Raw genomic sequence first — 20200 nt, 5'->3', positions numbered from 1 at the left:
CTGATAGCAGCTATGTAGGGGGACAGAGCAGGGTGGGATGGGTAATGAGAACAGCTGTTCCTCAAAGTCTGCTGGCAAAGTCACAGGTACATTTCTCAGTGACACACTATCATAGACAAGCTGCCAGAGACATCAGCACTGCCATCGGGTTTATGACAATTGCAGTGTAAGGTTGTAAAAAATCTGTGGTTTTAAATTTTACAGATTAATTTTAATTTTCTGAATGTACTGACTTAGAAATGAAAGAAAACATTTAGAAAGTCACTTTGTTCTACTTCCACTGGAAGGCAGATGTCTTTTTGTAAACTCATTAGGAAGGGTCTTTCAAACTTGGGATCAACCACAACTTATGAGGTATGAAAACTCTGAATATTAAAAAAAAAAAGGAAGTTAGGGTTGATGAAAGCCTTATGATTCACTGACAGAGAAAGTGTTCTCATTGTTTCCAAATTTTTTTAAAAATGTATTACATCAATTACTTTCTCTGCCCCAGACTTTGAGTCATTACTGAAGTCTTAGTATATTTGGCTGTACTGCAATATGGCTTTTCTTAAATGAGCTTGGAAATGACAAACAGATAAGGAAGAGGCAAAGGGAGCCATCTACTACAAATACATCATAGGTAATATACAACACTATAGATTGCATATTGACCTGTGGGCACTGGTCTCAGTCAGCATGCCATGCTACAGCACAGGACACAGAGCCATGTTTACAACACAGAGCTAAAGTTAAGAGACTCACATTGCCTGCGAGAAGGTACAGGAACATTCCCATAAGCTGGGCCCTGGAAATAAAACACATTTTTTGGAGCAAATGATATCAGCATTATTAACAGTAGAAAGTGGGGGGTTGAAATGAATGAAATATATGAACAGAAATGTAAATAAGTAAAAATTAAAGAAGCTGATTTTAGAAATAAGGTTGAACTCCTATATTGGATGTTTGCTGAGCTCCTATTTTGGATGTTTAAGGAGATTAAATATAAAATAAAGCAAAGTAAAGAAGATAAAAATTATAGTTAAAAATGAAAGCATTTAAATTGAGTAGGAATTCTGAGAAAAGTAGAACACATGTATTATGAAGCTACTTCCTTATCAAGTAGGCTCCCTTGCACCATGTCCTTAGCAGATGACATTGTTGCTTGTCTTTTAAATAAGCAGTACATCAGGAATTGCTCTTTTCTGAGTTAGAACACAGAACAGCAAGAATTGCTCTTTTCTGTGTTCTAACTCAGACACTATGCAAAAAAACATCAATAACATGAAAAATGTCCCAGATTTTTGCTTCAACAAAAATTGATGATTGCAAAGCAGCACAATTCAATAGACATGAAAGATTATCAAATGATGATATGAATGGTGAATGTTGTGTGGCGAACACCACAGCGAGCCTGATAGTATACACAACACTTGTCATAATCCTCCAGTACAGTGTATTCTACAAGCACATACAACAAGTTAAATTTAGATTTTTATTGCTGGTTCCAAAATATATTATAATTTTTGCCAAAAATATCTAAGATTATAATTGAAATCTCTATATCATTGATTATTTATAAATATAATAATCAACACAGGCTAAATATATTGAAAAGTTAACATTTATTTTCTTCTTTTACTGTGATATTCCAGTGCTCATCACTTCAAAATTTGATTACCAAGATTACTAAAACTTTTGGCTGGTGACCATTTTCAACTTTGATTTGGCTGTCCACCACTTTCAGCTTTTATTTATTATCTTTCCCATTTTTACTGAAGAGAAAACTTTCTAAAATTAAATGATTTTTTTTTTTTTTTTTTTTTTTTTTAGCTTTGAAGCAGTTAAGAGCCTATCCAAGTTTTCAAACCTGGTTAAGTTGTTAATAGGGGGATTCTTGTTGCCAGAATGTAATGAACTCATTGCAGGGGCCCGAGAGGTGGCTCAGCCATTAAGAGTTCCTGCTGCTCTGTAAGGGCAACCACACCCAGTTGGCAGAATTCATTTCCTGTACCTCACCACCTATAACTCCATTTCCAGGGATTTCAATGTCCTCTTCTGGCCTCCATGGATACCCCTAATAATGACTGACACACACATACACATGCATAAAACTAAATTCTTAAATAAAGAAATAGCAAATAGCAATATAGCCTTGGTAATATAAGTTCACCCCAAATGGACTTACCTCTTAAAACAAATGAACCCTTCCTTCCATTCAGACATAAAAATGAGTCCTCCAAATCTGTCACTAAAATTTTCTCTGTCTGAGGCTTGTTTATATCTCTAATCTTTTTAGAAAGAAGGATATATTTTGGTCAGTGGTGATTTCCTTAGGATATTTTTTGTTACTGTAGATAGATACTTGTAACTAAAGTACTTTAAAAAAATTGCAGAATTTTAGTAAAACCTTTACAAGTCACTCACCACAAGAACACTAAACTCTTCTAATATTAAATAGAAAAAATATTCCCCAAACCCGAAATATAACCATTATTTTATTAGTGGAGATATTTGAGCATTCAAAATGATTCCTATAATAAACAAATAAACAAAAAAAAAACCCTTACTATTGAAATAAAACCTTGAAGTATGAATAAACACTGTCTTTCTAATTTTCTATTTGCAGAAACTGGACTTTTGATTTTTGAAGCATCAAGTTGCTGGTATGGATCATTGGAAGGACACGATTAGGTAAATTTTAGAATCAGGGCAGAAATCACAGTAGGTAACATATGTTTTAATACAGCTCTTCATTTGAGGAATAGTAGAAATGTTCCTCTACTATTCACATTGGAAAGTTTCCAAGGGAGATCTAGAGTCTAGAGGAGAGATAAAAATCCTGGCAGATTCTAAATTACCATAAAAAGAAACAAGTTTACTTGACATAAGTCACAGGCTTCCTATATGCAAGAATCATGAGATTCATTTTGTAAGATTCAATTTATATTTACTGTCATCGTTATCTGTACATATATTATTAGGTATAAAAATTTACACAGGTTTTTTCTTTTGAGTTATTTTACTGTATTACCTCAATTTAAAAAATATAAACATTTTAGATCTATTTCTTCTTTAAGACACAAATAGTAAATCTGACAATAAAAATTTTAAATTATATTAATTTCCGTATCTCATAAATTTTCAAATTTGTTAAGAATATTTGGAAAGATTCCTTGATGAGTAAGTGAAGGAGATTCAACAGAATTCTAATGAAGACTAAGAACTTGCCTTTCATTTGTAATCCATCACTATATAATCTAATGCATAATAGCTCTTCATTACAATGCAAACATTTTTTCGGCCTAGACTTTATAAACTAATATGTTTGTTTCGGTTAAGAATAAATGAATGAAAATATGATAATTTTCCCTAGTACTATGTAGGCTGGGTTAGAAAATGATCAAATATTACCATAGAGAGATTAATCATTGATAGAAAAATGTATTCTGCTTAGAAACACTGTTTAGCATAAGCAATCTAGAGACAATAGAAAGAAAAGCTTTGAGCAGATGTAATGATTGGGGCTTAATTCTCCAATTTATCCACATTGTTTTCATTCTAAACCATTTTCTTTCTTAAGAATTGGTTCTTTAAAAGCCATCTACTATTACAGAGTATCCGTTAAAATAAAATTTCATAAGTTATAATTCAATTTCCCCAGTCAAGATTCAGAAAACCTTCATTCAAGTCACAATAAAAAAGAAGCCAGTGTTTAATTTAATTACAGCTGCTTAATAAATCCAACAGAAATAATATACCCAGACACATTTTCATACATAGTGTAGTTCATGGATATCATTGCCTCTGTTTAAGGGTTTTTAACATTTGGTGAGAGCATGTCATTATTTCATGTCTAATTAATATATGAGAAAGAATTGGTAGCAAAATTAATTTCCATGGCATTAATGGATGCAGAACTAAACTGTTTTGGTGCCACAGAATCACTGTGGACTTTGTAGATCTTGACCCTTTATGTTCAAGGTGAATATGAAGATGAAGGACACAGTTAGATGTTATTTGGGGAATTTTATAAGTGGGATGGTTGTCATTTAAAAAAAATACTTTAGTTAAGCCAGGCGGTGGTGGCACACGTCTTTAATCCCAGCACTTGGGAGACAGAGGCAGGCGGATCTCTGCGAGTTTGAGGCCAGCCTGGTCTATGGAGTGAGATCCAGGAAAGGCCCAAAGCTACACAGAGAAACCCTGTCTCAAAAAATCAAAAAATCAAAAAAAAAAAAAAAAGTACTTTCCTTATAAATGAGACTGGAAATTAGTACAAGTTTCTCTAACGCAAAAGGGATGTGAAATGTGAAACTCAGATATCCATAAAAATAAATCAATAAATGCTGCAGAAAGTATGCATGTCTCACACACACACACACACAGACACACACACACACACACACACATGCACTTAGTTGCAATAAACCCGTTTATTACTTTTTACATATCTAGAAGCACTTAGTAGAAAGAGATGTAGGTGTGCACTTTGAATACAGACAAGGATTAAACAATGTATGATCACATTGGGCTTAAAGTCAATGCTGCTTTCCTAGAAAAATGGGAAGTAATAAAAAAGTAGATTCACTGGCCCCAGGCACACAAGTGGAAGGCAAATCACTGCTAGAACTGAATTGAAATATGAACAGAAGAAAATTCTTAACCCTGTATTCAAAAGCCTGTGGTTAAGCAAGCAACTTCAGAATTCAAAATTATTCAAATGTGTGGAACACACTTCTGCTAAGTCTTGAGCTATAAGAATCAAATGTATTAATATTTCTACAGAAAAATATAATAAGCTTGCAGTGCTGTAAGCAATTATAAATAGCTTCTTGCAACTTCACATCAGGCACAATTTGTTCACCAAAGAATTCACAATAATCTTTATGGTTTTGGTGACTCTCTCTTGTTTGGGATCTCAGAAATGTAGCTATCAAGAAGCTAATCTAACATTATTCAACAGTGTATATTAGAAACAAGGGGACGTGGAAGTGTTAGAAAAATACAGTTTTAAATACATTCCCATAGGCTCATCCAAAGTCAGAAGGTTCTTGATATTGAAATGGTTTTAGGAACACCAACTCTCCAGAGAAATAGAGAAGCATAAACGTTTCAGCACAGAGATAAAGATGCAACCTCTGAAATGATCACTTATGAATAAAAGGTGAATGTGACCCTGGCCCCACTGTGTCATATGTGAGATCAAAACTTAGTTAATGTAACTATTTTAACTATAGAAGTGGTATGATTTTCAATGGTGACAGTACATCTCTCACAAAGATATCACAATTCTAATGTAGCCTCTTTCTTTTGTATTGGTGAAATTATTAAGGCCACTCCACATAGTTAAAGGGAGGTTTATTTTGTGGCATAACTTACAAATGGAGGGATAGGTAGGTTGTAGGATCTGGCAAAGGTATGGCACAGTCCTGCCATGTTCTCTGGAGAACTCTGCTTGGTCTACCTCCAGGGTCCAGGGTCCAGGCACCAAAAAAGAGATCCCTCGCATTTTAATCCTGGGTCTTCAGTCCTCTCTCAGCCCTGCCTTGTAGGCATGACCATTATCAAAACCTCAATGGGGGCTGGAACTTCCAGGCCAAGGCTGGAATGGCTACCCACTACACTTTTGGTATGATTTCTTTTTAAACTTATGAAGAATGAAGTCTTATGTTTATTACTTAACATTGTCTCTAAAAAGCTAATTAAAATACACAGGTTAATAGTGCAGAAATTGTGCACTCTGGAAAATTATTCCTTGACAATGAAAACATCTAGATTTGGGTATTTGAGACACCTAAATCATATAACAACTATGTACTAGTGTGTATTCACTTAGATTCTAAACACAATTTATTTTATAATTTATAACATTACAGTTTATATTAATTTGCCAAATAAACCACAGTAACTGTTTTCTTTCTTTCTTTAAATCCCTTTTGGGATATATGCCTGCCAAACCCATGAACTTGATCTGCTACTGTGGCTGACAGACAGTGATCAAGTCATTTGTTCATCCAGCCAGCCAAGCAAAGTATTTACAGGCAAAGCTACCCTTTCACAGACAGAGCATTTTGTACTCAATACGTGGTTTAGACACAACTCAAGACCTTGGGAACCAGGCCAGCTCTCAGTTGTCACCATAGACCACAAGCCCAGGTTTATTCACTAGCCATGGTTTTCACACTGAAAGGTATAGCAGAGAAGTTCGAAAAGATTACATCAGTGTGATTTGGTATTAGTACTCTTAACTATTAGAAAGTAAAAGAAATTAAAATTTTAAAAGTAAAATAAAAATATTAAAAGAAGGTATTTGTGAGACATATTATTTTATCAGCAGCCTAGAAGAAACCCAGAACTGAGAAACTGAAGGGTTAATGATGAGTCACAAATAATGCAGAAGGTGTAACCACTTCTATGCCTGTGAGAAATAGCTACTGCTAACTGAGGAAAATAAGCATATGGCGTTCTGTACCTCCTTGCAATGCTGCTAAGCATTGGTATAGGATAGCAAATGGGCATTGTGACAAACATTATTAATACAGATGCCTGCATCACTAATTTTCAATCACTGCTGTCTTTATAAGGCAAAAGTAAAGAAGTTTGTGAAAGCAGACAATATGACTTCTTAAATGAATTTAAGGATATAATTGATTTCTTAATTGAGCCCCCTTGTGTTGTTTCTTCAGCCAAAATCCCAAGAGATGGGTATGAACTCCTAAAGTATGCTGAGAATGTGGAATGTAGTCTTGTCCATTAGGAAATTCACCTGTGTGCTTTATCATTTTAACTTATAATAGAATCGCAACCCTCTGTATTTGGGGAACTCCACAAGGCAGAGACGAAGGCTATTGGTTCCTTCTAACTAGTAATAACTTTCCTGTGATATAGTGGGATGTTCTGTATGTTAAATGTGTTGCTCTGATTGCTTAATAAATAAAATCCAATTGGCCAGTAGCCAGGCAGGAAGTATAGGCAGGACAAGGAGAGAGGAGAATCCTGGGAAGTGGAAGGTGGAGGCAGAGAGACGCTGCCAGCAGCCACCATGAGAAGATGTTAAGATACCAGTAACCCACAAGCCATGTGGCAACTTATAGATTAATAGAAATGGGTTAATTTAAGATATAAGAACAGTTAGCAAGAAGCCTGCCTCAGCCATACAGTTTATAAGTAATATAAGTCTTTGTGTGTTTACTTGGTTGGGTCTGAGCAGCTGTGAGACTGGTGGGTGAAAGAGACTTGTCTTGACTGAGGCCAAGCAGGACCAGAAAAACTCTAGCTACAATGTGACATTTACATTGCTTAAAACTGCCCCAGAGCTCTTTCTTTTATTATATCCCTTTGAAACTAAGTAAGCCACTTCCCAGAAGAAGGTGATCAAGGAGGGTACTGACATTTGCTACAATAAGAAGCAGTTTGTTCTGAGTGTTAATGTGAGGGCACAAACGATCTGACATGCATCCCTCTAACAATTCTCTTCTCTGCCTAAGATACCACTATTATCAACATTAAGTATTTTAAAATTAAATGCTCTTCACACTACAAAAGCAATGGGAAGACAAGATAATGCTGAGGATGGTATATGAAAAGGAGGCATTGTTTTGCTGTTTTTGTTTTGTTTCAGTGGAAATGGAGACAGATATTGTCTTTTAACTTAAATTTCATTGCTTGACATAGGTGTACCATTTATGATAATCTGTACAGATTTTACTGAAAAAAAACAAAGGGAAAAATGACTGAGTTATCTCATAGAAGAAACAAGGCAGAGGAATTTTAAAACGTACACCTGACATATACAAGTGGAAATCAGAACTATAATAACAAATTTGGAAGCCTCCTTTTATCTGGTTTTTAAGTCTATCTATTGGTGCCAAAAAAAATTTCAGACTGTCAGGAAATGTTAAAAGTAAATTGTGAGATATGAAAAGAAGGAGATAATCTAGACATGTTTATGTTTTTATTGGCTAAGTAATTTTGAATTCGGAGCCAGGGAAGTGGCTCAGTCAACAAAGTATTTGCTTTTCCTGGGTGAGAGCTTCAGTTCAATTCCAGAGCCCACTTAAAATATGTAGGTGTGGTCACCATGGCTATAATTCTAGTACTAGGGAAGAAGGGACAGCCAGCCTAACTTGGTTGTCAAGTTTCAGGCCAGGGACACCTTATCTCAAAACATAACTTGATATAATCACACACACACACACACACACACACACACATACGCACACACACACGCACACACACACACACACACACATACATTTGCACACACATACATGCATACAGGTTTGCATGTGTGCATTAAACTATACCTGATTAAGATTTCATAGTGAAAGTATAGTATCACTAGTTATCTAGATTCAAGGGTTCAAAACACTAAGAAATTTGAAAGCAGTGTGGACCTGAATAAATAACACCCAATAAGTAGTAAGAAAGGAACTGAATCATAGAACTTTTGTACAGCCAAGGAATTCCATTTCCTGTAGTTAGATCATATTGAATCTATATGTCTAGATAATGATAAGTATATTAAGTAGGTGCCCTCCCAATAGACAACATGATGAGTCACTCACAGTGATGGCTGGTAAACTTAGGAGTGATCATAGTTGTATTTACATAAATTATTTATTTTGGAGTATGCTTTGTACTTGTTAAATTTAAATTAATGCAATATATATAATATTAACTGACTTCATGTGACACTAACATTCATATATATAGATAACAGCCTGGGATCATATTCACCCTGCCAACTATCCTCCTGTTGTTAGTTGGTCTTTGGTCTTTTGGGGGACCTGACACCCAGCTACCAAATAAATCACATAGAAGCTTATTCTTACTTATAAATGCCCAGCCTTAGCTTGGCTTGTTTCTTGCCAGCTTTTCATAAATTAACTTAGCCCATCTGCCTTTTGCCTCTGGGCTTTTCCTGTTCTCTTACTTCTGTAACTCTGACTCTTACTCCTATGTTGTGACTGGCTGTGTAACTGGGTAGCTGGCCCCCTCCTTCTGCCTCTCTCGCTTCTTGATCTTCCTTCCTCCAGATTTCTCCTATATATTCTCTCTACCTGCCAGCCCTGCCTATCCTTTCTCCTACCTTGATATTGTCTGTTCAGCTTTTTATTAAACCATCAGGTGTTTTAGACAGGCATAGTAACACAGCTTCACAGAGTTAAACAAAGGCAACATAAACAAAAGTAACACACCTTACAATAACATTCTATAACCCCCTCTTCTCTAAACTTGTATTTGAACTTAAACTTTCTTGCAAAATATTTGAATATTGCTGGTGCTTATGTATTTAATCAATTCCCTCAAAGTTTCAGTGTTTTCTTCCTAAAACATTGAACTCCATTTTCCTGTTCTCTTCAGTTGATATTTCTGATTAATGTCGAACTCTTTGACCTAACAAAAAATTGCTTGAGTAATGCAAACTAAAACAAGTAGTCCCAGGGGAAATAACTCACCAAGTATAGGCAGTACAGTGGGAGACTCACCTCATGCTAAACAACGAACAAGGCAGGAGAGTGGTGCCCAGCAGCAGGGGTGGGAACATTGTCCTAATGTTTGGAATGAGTAGCTGAATGTTGAATTGGTTCATACATATGTTTTAACATATGCATAAAGCTTGACAGAAACATGCATTGTCAAAAACCAATTATCAGATTATATATAATATATAATATATGCAATATGTGGTATATATAGCAATGCTATATAATATGTATGTACTGTATAATATATTCAATATATGTGTGCTATATATGATATATATATATATATACACAATATACATGCTAATTATCATTTATGCAGAAATTTTCCCTAATTCACAGTATCTCTGGGCTCTTGGATATAGTTTATGAGTTTCTACCTAGACTAATATATTTTAGTTTATGATTTAAAAATATTTATTCAATACTTCAGTTTTCAATTCAGTTGTTTATTTACAGCAAATAATGAATATTCCAGAATAAGGTTTATTTAATGGAGGATTTCTAAATCAATTACAATTCCAAAGGTTGATTGGAAAAGCCAATACAAAATTTTCACATTTATAGAGCTATTTTAGAAAATATTCTCTTAGGCTGAAAATGGAAGTCAGTGTCTATTAAAAATCCAAATTGAGACATTTAAAAAATATGTCACCTAGGTAGTTCTTGTATTTTCTTATTGTGGCTTGGTGAAATTGATATAAGGACAATTGGTTTCTCTATTAGAATGTGGTATATGCCCTATAACATCCACAAATGGAGCTGATACCTAAAGATTTTGTGTTATAGTTCAGTGCAGGCTACATTGTAAGGACTTGTCTAAAATAAATAAATTGAAAGAAAATAATATATCTGCTCCTGAACAATTAAAGGTAATAAAGACAAATAAGCACAAAGAGACAATTTTGGAAACACATGCTTTCAGATAAATAGTATAGTTTATAACATTTCAATAAACTTTATTACTATCCAGGTTTCATATTTGAATTTATAACAAAATTTCACTTTCTGTAGTCATGATTATGTGCATAGTATTTAAACGAAAAGTATTATTTTTGGATTTCTCCACAACAGCAATCAGAATTTAAGAATGTGAACTACAGTATGTTTAATTAAATGTAGGTTTCACAATTGGAATATGAAAGTGTTTCTTGGGAAAGCATCTAGGATTGTGCTTTGTATAAGAGTAAAGGAAGCTTCAAGTGTTAGAAAAAAGTTGGACAGCTTTTTTTTTTTCCCCCAGAAAGTGATCTACTCATTAAAGAATAAAGAATTTGGAATAACTTTATGTAAACTGTACCACAAAGGCACTAATAACTGAGCACAGGCCTATGTGCTCCAACAGACTGGAAGATGTCAAGCCACATTCCTCTGGTTAGCTACAAATAGTGTATTTATTGTGAAAGCATCAAAATGATAAAACTGCAGGAAATATTTAAATACTAAAAACAAAACTGAGCAGCCTTTCTTTTTTTTTACAGTTATTCGATAAGAAAACGTAACTTGTGATCCTCTGAGGAAGGTAGTCAATGAGCATAATACAAATTGCTTTGGGAAAATTACAAGACACTTCTCTGCTCAACCATCATTAGTTTTTCATGCTGGCAGTTTGTTAAAAGTCAGCAGGGAGCAACTTTATGGTTTTGGTACATGGAAATATGATTATTTCCAAGATCCCCTCACTTGTCCATGTTAAGAATACATACAGTCTGCATTAGAAACAAGCAATATTCCTTTCATATTGATGACACTTGAAGGAACTTCAAATTGCCCTGCTTTAACAACAAATTTTTAGAAATATTTCATAGTGATTCACTTTTACACACATTAAAGAAAAGGGATTTTCAAGTTTGGACTCTTTTGAGAGCCTGGGAGCCCCCCTGTTCTTTATTTTCAAAAGCTTTACAAGATCAGTAATTTTCATTAGCATCTTTCTATCAAGCTTTTCTTCTCAGAGATTCGGGGTCTTCTGTGTATGGGTTTGTGTTCTCAAATCTAATGGCAACAATGAGCATGCCTTCAATGTGTACCACATCATGCCTGAGTGTAAAGTACAAAAGTAGTGATTTGGACTTAGGGAGCTGAAGGACTCTGCCTGAGACAAACACTTGAGTAAGAGCTACGATCATGTGTGTTGCTTATTTTACAGAGCTCAACACCTTCAGTTAACTGCCCATTTCGTAATATAATGTCAACCGATATGTATTTAGGAAAATCAGTAATTTGAGATCTTATGGTAAGCATATGAAGCCAAATAAATAAACATCATTTTTAATACATTTACAGTAAGCTACAAAAATTTAAGCACAGAACATCAAATTTAAGTACAGAGCATCTTTCAACCCAGAGTAGTTAGAACTGATAAGCATTTTATTTTCATTTCAGTTATATTTGTAACAAGTCTTCATTCCTGCATTGTAAATTAACTGCCAGAATGTCTAGCAGAATTCAGAGGTGACCCTCTGAACTTGGGCTTAACTACTTTATTTGACTTTTTCCAGGAATGCCTGAGCAAGTAAACTCAGTATACATGCAGTTATCATATATTCATACATGTTAGGGAATAATCACATATGCCATCTCTATTGTATATTACAATATCCCATGTACCAAGTAAAATTATTCCTACTGTGCAGATCTATGGAGCTAAGCCTGAAGATGGATAAATAACCTAGAGAAGGGCTTATGATTGATATAGAAATGAATGCTTTGAAGGTAAATGGATTCAGATTATGCTGAATGGACCTAAGATAAGCAATTAAGTATCTCCGAATACTGTCTTTATGTGATAAGAGCTTTAAGCTTAAATTACAAGGATTGAAATTTAACCATCATATTCTTGTGTGATGTTGAATTTGATTCAAAATATCGTTGAATAATTTTTCATGTCCTACTAAGGCATAAAAGAAATGCCGTAATTGTGACTAAAACTCATAAAAATAATTAGGGAGCCTTCTAATTAAAAAAATACTTGTAATTTTGCTCATTACATGAGAACAGAGTACAAACGTGTTAGTAGATTTCAGTAATTTGTATTACAAAACTGTATCTACCCTTAAGAACAGAAATAGTCAACTTCTCAACAGAAAAGTTTGAAGTTCTAATCCTATTGCAGTCTATGAGGTTACACCACACTAATTCATTCACTCAGTATGTTTTCATCAAGTGCATAAAATTGTAGGCACTGTTACATATTTAATGATGTGTTAACCATTGGCACCTCACTTTAAAAGTCTGAACCATACCTCCATGCTTACCAGATTCCAGAAACTAGCATGTATGATTAACCAGATGTTCTCTTAGTAACATTTAAAATATGCATGGAAGGCTTATCTTGGGCTCAATGCATGGTGAATTACTTGTTTTCAGTCCATAACAAAGTCACAAGATAGGTGTATTTTCATCTTTGTTATACAGGATGAAAACAAGCAAAATGTCATCAACTAATTTGTCAAATTTTTAGTTGAGATTTGAGCCCAAATAGTTTACCATCAAATTCATGTTCTTAACTGCCATGCTGTTTTTAAATATGTTGATCATTGATAAAATAAAAACACATTTTAAAAAACTTTAATCACAATAATCCTCCAAGTCAAATGCTATCTTCCCTTACAGTTGATAAGAGTTGAACTTACTGAAGCATCTAAACAGCTTGGCTAGAGTCCTGCATGCTGTGAATCTCCAACCCACTATGAACACCCCACCAGGACTGTTCAGTTTTGACCTTATTTCCAGCACATCATCAAGTGACAAGCAGAAGAATGTATAAGAGACAACCACAGATATTGCACAGAATAGATACTTACTGGTTATTAATATAAAATCACTTTGATAAGCAAAGAAGAAAGAAATTGTGACTTAACTGAACTAACTCACTTGTTCTCCCACTTTGACTTAGTCCTGTATCATCTTAACTAAATCATTGGGATACAAGGATGGAAAAGATGAGAATCCACAAACAATAAGTCTTAAAGCCTGATCAAGAGCAACATTGAAAAGTTCTTTTTGTCTGTCTGTTTGTTTGTTGTTGTTCCTTTGAGCTTGGGTCTCAGTTTTGTAAACAAGGCTACCCTGAAACTCAAAGCACCCCTACCTCAGTCTCTGGAGGGCTGGGGTTACAGATTGAAGCAACTATGCACAGCAGTTTGCAAAAAGGGAATCTCTTCCATATGACAATATTTAAATCTACATGTTTAGAAGCAAATTAGTGGACTTCAATCTCTGCAAACAATCTCTACATCCTCAGTTCTTCCATCTACACAGTGAGATGTTAGCAGCGCACCCTTAGCAGGTCTGTGAAGAGGGTTGGTGAAGGATTTAGTATATAAATAGTAGCTAATATTTTTAAGATAAATTCTATTGAGTCCAGAAGGACTGTGGTGGGTATTGTGTTCCCTGAAGTATTGTGTGTTCCCCGAAATAAACATATCTGGGGTCAGAGAACAGACAGCCACTAGAACAGAGCCAGAAATGGTGGCTAGAAAATGGGAAGAGTAAGCCATAACAGAAGTTGGGCAGTGGTGGTACACACCTTTAATCCCAGCTCTTGGGAGGCAGAGCTAGCCAGATCTCTGAGTTCAAGGCCACTTTAGAAACAGCTAAGCATGGTGAACCACGCCTTTAATCCCAGGGAGTGGGGGCAGAAAGAAAAAGGTATATAAGGCATGAGGACCAGGAACTAAAGAGGAAAAAGCATGTATTTAGTTAAGCTTTGGAGCAACACAGTTCAGCTGAGATTCATGGGGAGGAGGACTCAGAAGCTTCCAGCCTGAAGAAACAGGATCACCTGAGGAACTAGCAAGGTGAGATAGCTGTGGCTTGTTCTGCTTCTCTGATCTTCCAGCATTCACCCCAATAACTGGCCTCGGGTTTGAGTTTTATTAATAAGACCTTTTAAGATTCCTGTTACAAAGGACTGTAGAGCCCAAATCCTCAACTTCCATCCCAGTGCATGCCGGATTTATGGCTTATTAAGAGGAAGTAATGGGCAGAGAAAAGAGGGCGAGATGCTGTTGAGTTACAGGTTTTTCCCTCTTCTTAGCTCTACTGAGCATCTTCACACTCCTCATGCCTACATGTTGTGTTGAAAGTGCACACTAACTAAGATGACTAAAAGGAACAGAAAGTATAAATAAGTTCATAAACTCTGAGCTGTACATGCACAGAAGCCCAGCAGGTTTCATTCCCACTGTAAATTGAAGCAATCTTAGAGTATATGCCCTGTGAATTAGACCAACAATACTCTTGAAAGTATTGAACATATTTGAACACTTTTTCTATCCTTGATTTTTTTTTTCTCTGTATCTATTTCCTTTCTTGGGTGCTTTTGCATTGATCAAACTCCCTTTTATAGGCATACCAAGGTCTTGTTCCTTCTTATGTGAGCTCATATACTGTCATGAATACCATCAATTCTTTCAGGACTCTAAGAAGATGACTGTCAGAAAATAGACTTATTCAGATGCTCTGAAAACAAATATACATCCCATTTATTCAAGGTCTTTCAATAAGACATATTGTGGAGCTAATGTTTTGTTTCCAGAGAATGGGATGTCCCAATTGATTTACCAAGTGTCTTTAATACACATCTTTCAGCAAACAACAGCACAGTTATTTTACTTCTGTCATAAAGTTTTTGGATCTAATGTCCATCTTGGATATTTTAAATTTTCCACTTTATTTTGGAATTATCTTCAATTTTAATTTCTATAAAGATGTTCTTCCTTATTTCAATCAATCATTTTATAACCTACAGTGCACACTTCATTTGTAGTGAGTTTAACTTAGAAATTTATCATGCACTCTTTCCAGAGGTTAAGGTCCTGTTACTGATTGTTTTAACAAGTATCTATTCCATATATTCAGAGATTAAGGATATGTAGCAATTGAGAACACAGATCTTAGCCCACCTGATTCCATTTTTAATACTTTGATGACCTTGTATAAGCTACTTAAGTTCTTACTGCCTTGTTTTCATCTGTAAATACATTAAATGAATTATGTTTTCAGTCACTTAGTGTCTAGTAATTAGTAGAATGCATAAATAATTATGTTTTTTATGCTACTTGGGGACTAAATAGCAGGTATCGATGAACAAATATGAGATCAGTTTTGGTCTTGAATCATACAGTCTTAGCACCAGTACATCACTTTGTTGAAAAATGGTATGCCAATCATCAATGCAATTATATTGTAGGAGAGAATAGTTTGAACAGATAAAGTAGTCTAAAAAGGTAGACTATCATTAAGATCTCTGATCATATGTTTCTATGTGCTGGGTGAAACAGAATTTTCTTACTTCAGGAGGCATAGTGTTTAAGGTAGACATGACAGGATTCCAGGCACAGGCACCCTTTACTGAAGAAGATCTCCAGAAACAGTGTCTACATTTAAAAACCTGAATCCTATAGTATCTAATTGTACATGAATTGTAGGCTATCCAGAGGTTTTCCCCTTCTCCTCCCCCTCCTCTCTCTCCTCCTCCTGCTTTTCTTCCTCTTTTTCTATGCTAACTGACAGCTGAAGCTGTGTCCTCATGCTTGGAAGGTAAGCAGGGTATTCCTGAGTTAAATCAGAGCCTTTCTGTTTTGGAAGAGATGGACACTTGCTAAGTTGCCCACCCCACTCTGCTGTAGACTTATTTCCAAATGGTCTTATTAAATGAAAAACACAGAGCCAAATACAAGGACAAAAGCCTTAGAGAGATCAGGGAAATAGGGAAAGCAACTAGCCAGCCTTACCTCACCAACTCCTAAGCTTCCAAATGCGAGTTACTTCCTGTCTATCCAGGTCCATATGCCTTGCTGTGGATTAAAGGTGTGTGCTACCACACCTAGCTCTGTTCCCTAGTGTGACGTTGGACACACTGAGATCCTGCCTGCTACATGATAGGATTAAGGGCGTGTGCTCCCACTGCCTGACTTCTTTGTTTACTCACAATGGCTTTCTTTTTCCTCTGATTCTCCAGGCAAGCTTTGTTTACCAAAGCATAAATAAAATATCACCACACTCTACCACTTGTGATTGTCCTTTCTCTGCTTCCTGAGAGCTAGGGATACAGGGATGGCCTATTATATCAGGGTGGAATCTGAAAAGAGTTGTGTTTACAGATTTATAGTACATTTATACAACAGAATATCTCTCATCCATTAATAGAATGAAATCATGAAAGCTTCAGGTAAATGGAAAGAACTAGAAAAAAAATTATCCTTAATGAGGAATACCAGAACCAAAAAGATAAATACAGCATGACATGTATTTGTTTATCTGTGGAGATATTGTGTTCCCCCAAATATTGTGCACCCTAATAAACTTACCTGGGGTCAGAGACAGAACAGCCACAATATTAAACATAGGATAGGCAGTGGTAGCACACACCTTTAATCCTAGCATTCCAGAGGCAGAAATCCATCTGTTCAAGGATACAGCCAAGCTTGGTGACTCAAGCCTTTAATCCCAGAAAGGGAGCCTTTAATCCCAAGAAGTGATGGTAGAAAGCAGAAAGGTATATAAGGCATGAGGATCAGAAACTAGAAGATTTTGGCTGGTTAAGCATTCAGGCATTTGAGCAGCAGTTCAGCTGAGATAAATTTGGATGAGGACTCAGAGGCTTATGTATACAGTGTTCTGTCTGCACATATCCCTGCAGGCCAGAAGAAGGCACCAGATTTCATTACAGATGGTTGTGAGCCACCATGTGGTTGTTGGGAATTGAACTCAGGACCTCTGGAAGAGCAGTCAGTGCTCTTAATCTCTGAGGCATCTCTCCAGCCCCTCTAGTCTGAGGAAACAGGATCATCTGAGGAACTGGAGAGGTGAGGTAGCTGTGGCTTGTTCTGTCTCTCTGATCTTCCAGCATTCATCCCAATATTTAGCCTGAGTTTTGTTTTATTAATAAAACCTTCTAACAATTCATACTACATGGATATTAACTATTAAGTCAATAACAGCAATACTACAACCCATAGAACCACAGAGGTTAGCTATAGAGTAAGGGATTTGGGGAGACAGATAGATCCTTCCAAGAAAGGGAAATTGATTAGATAACTATGGATGAATGAGGATGGGAAAGGAATGAAGGGACAAGAGAAGAAATGTGGGAAGGAACAGCTAAAATTAAGGGATATTTGAGGGGCAGTAGGGAATCTCAATAGATAAAATCTTCCTAAAATATCTACATATAAAAAGGTGATATAAATATTGCCAGATAATAAGAGAGAGAAAGCCCCAACTGAACATCTTTTGTTGCTAAATAAAGCTTCCAGTACTGGGATAGGTTGCATATAATTGTGTTGTTGGCCACAGGAGTCCCATGGGAACCACCAAACAACCCAGACTATTGCCAAGATTATAAGTTGACCTTTAAAAACTGACAGGAAGGCCCTATTGCTTCAGAAAACACCTACACAACTCATTGAACAAGGAGAAGTTGAGCTGATGACTACATAAAGCTTTCACCCCTACATGCTAGCACCTTTGGTACAGGAAGGCACTCCAAAGGTTACCAAATGAGAACTGTAAACACAAACCCAACTACAAATCCTTGGATCTACAATGTGTGTATTGCCTGCAAGACAAGCTAGGGCAACGATGGCACAAACTATAGGAGTAAACAAACAATATCTCATTTGTCTTAAGGATCATATGACAACCCATTCTAATGCTTGGGTCACCAGGCACTAGAGACTAGATAGGTCAGGAACCTGGGTTAAAACCAAATACTACTACTGTTCTACTATCAGAACAAAATTACAAAACGAATCCTAAGGATAGCCTGTTATACTCATAGATCAGTGCCTTTCTCAGCCAACAATGCCATTACTTTCCTGAAGTAGAAGAGACCACTGAACACCCAGCCCCTTTCAAAACCCTCTTCTCAGGGCTCAGGGAATCAGGCTAAGACGAGGCAGAAACAGTGTAAGAGCCAGAGTGGATACAAGACACAAAAATAAAACAAGACTCTCTTAATCAACATGATTGATGTGCATATGAACTCAAAGAGACTGTGAGTATGCACAGGGCCTCAACAGGTCTGCAACAAATGGGGTTCTAAAGCTGAAAGGAGAAGTTGGAAGGTTCCCCCATCCCTAACCCGGAAGGTATCTCCAAGTGACAAGCACCTGAAAATGAAAATTTACTTTTTCCAAGGGAGTCTCACTTGGGAAACAAACTACTCTTAAGGGTGACAACATACCCAGCAGTATATGTACAACAGAAAATGTATTCAACAGCAACTTTGGAGGTTCTTTGTCTCAAAATGTTGTTTCAGGACTTTATTTTACCTTATTTTTATTTTTCATCTATGTTTTATTTTATTCATATATTTTCTTTCTTTTTCTTACCCTACAATTAATATATATATAACGGTTTCTGACACTGTGTTTATATGATTCCTGAGTGTGTGCATGAGTGTCATGAGTGTGTTTCTGCATCTTATGCCTCTTTTTGGGCTCTTTTATTTCTTTTTGTCCTATTACATTGTGTCAGCTTTTGTTTTATACTATGACATTATATTTTATTATTATTCCTGTTATAGGAATTGGTTCCTGTTATGGGAATTGGTTTTGCCAGTAGCCTTGGGGTACAAGCCTGGTGTGTGGCTTCTTGTCTGCATATGTGACCACTTAAGAGGAGAGAGAAAGGGGTTTACTCTCTCTCTTCGCATGAGGAGACCAGGCCAGGTGGCAGAAAGCGCCTTGCAGTTGGTCCCCATGGACCTTGAGGAGAACAGAAGCTGGATTAGCAGGGGATCCACAGCACATCCTTCTTGCTTAGTATCAGTGAGTCTGTTTCTCCATTCCACCCCTTAAAACACACACACACACACACACACACACACACACACACACACATACACACACACACACACAAACACTCCCCTCTGTGGGCTCATGTCTCATATCACTGTTTTTTTTCAAATGGGAGACAGAAAGGGGGTAGATCTGGAATGGAGCAGTGGGAGTAGATGGGGGAGTATCATAATCAGGATATATTATATGATAAAAAATATTTTCAATAAAAATTTTAAGAAAGCAAAGATCACGAGATGGATAAAATGCTAGAAAAGGATTTTTGAGTCCTACATTTCAAAATGATAAATCACCATACAAAAACAGCAGATGAATAAAATAAGGAAAACAACTCAGGACCTAGATAATAAAGTTAGGAAAGTGGGACTCCACCTGTAAAGCACTGCCCTTGGACCAGGACAACACAGTAATCTGGTCATCTAAAGGAAGACACAGGAACAACAGTCCATCTCAGAGGCCTTCCCTGTAATGGGCCAAGAACATGGGAGAGTCCAAGTGAATGTTAATGAATGTTAGCATTAATAAATGTTAATTCAGGCTGACTTAATCTAATATCATCTTGCAGCTCTCCCCTCTTTTTCATCTATCCCATCTTTCCTTAATGTTTTAGGTCATTTTAACAAGCCATCTGGGTCCTGCTATACTCTTGCCGTGTATCGTGTGTGTGTGTGTGTGTGTGTGTGTGTGTGTGTGTGTGTGTGTGTGTGTTCTCTAATTTCTTACTATTTGTGTGCCTTTTACTCTACCAAAGGATGTATTCTAGCCTAGATTTGGGTCTCTGTGCTTTGTCCTCTGGATTAACGGGACTGCTTTGTTATCTCATAATGTATCTTTATGCGTCTTTTTCTTCAACCCATTTTTGGCCAAAAATCCTTTACCTAAATCATTTTTTGCTGCTAAATCAGTCCTTTCCACTACTCT

The 20200-nt window shown here is 36.2% G+C and overlaps 1 protein-coding gene across 2 annotated transcripts in view; it reads right to left on the bottom strand.

Moving 5' to 3' along the window:
* Ccser1 (coiled-coil serine rich protein 1) overlaps positions 1-20200 on the bottom strand; it is a 1141750-nt gene that overhangs the window by 253734 nt on the left and 867816 nt on the right. The window contains exon 11 of one of the 2 annotated variants that reach the window (XM_036181695.1): positions 745-787. The exons of the other annotated variant lie outside the window; for it this stretch is intronic. Coding sequence (XP_036037588.1) covers positions 745-787 — 43 coding nt within the window. The remainder of the gene's footprint in view (positions 1-744; positions 788-20200) is intronic. 2 annotated transcript variants of the gene reach the window in all.

Source organism: Onychomys torridus, chromosome 3 (assembly GCF_903995425.1).
Source record: "Onychomys torridus chromosome 3, mOncTor1.1, whole genome shotgun sequence".
NCBI lineage: Eukaryota > Metazoa > Chordata > Mammalia > Rodentia > Cricetidae > Onychomys > Onychomys torridus.
This window is presented reverse-complemented; position numbering and strand designations above follow the sequence as displayed.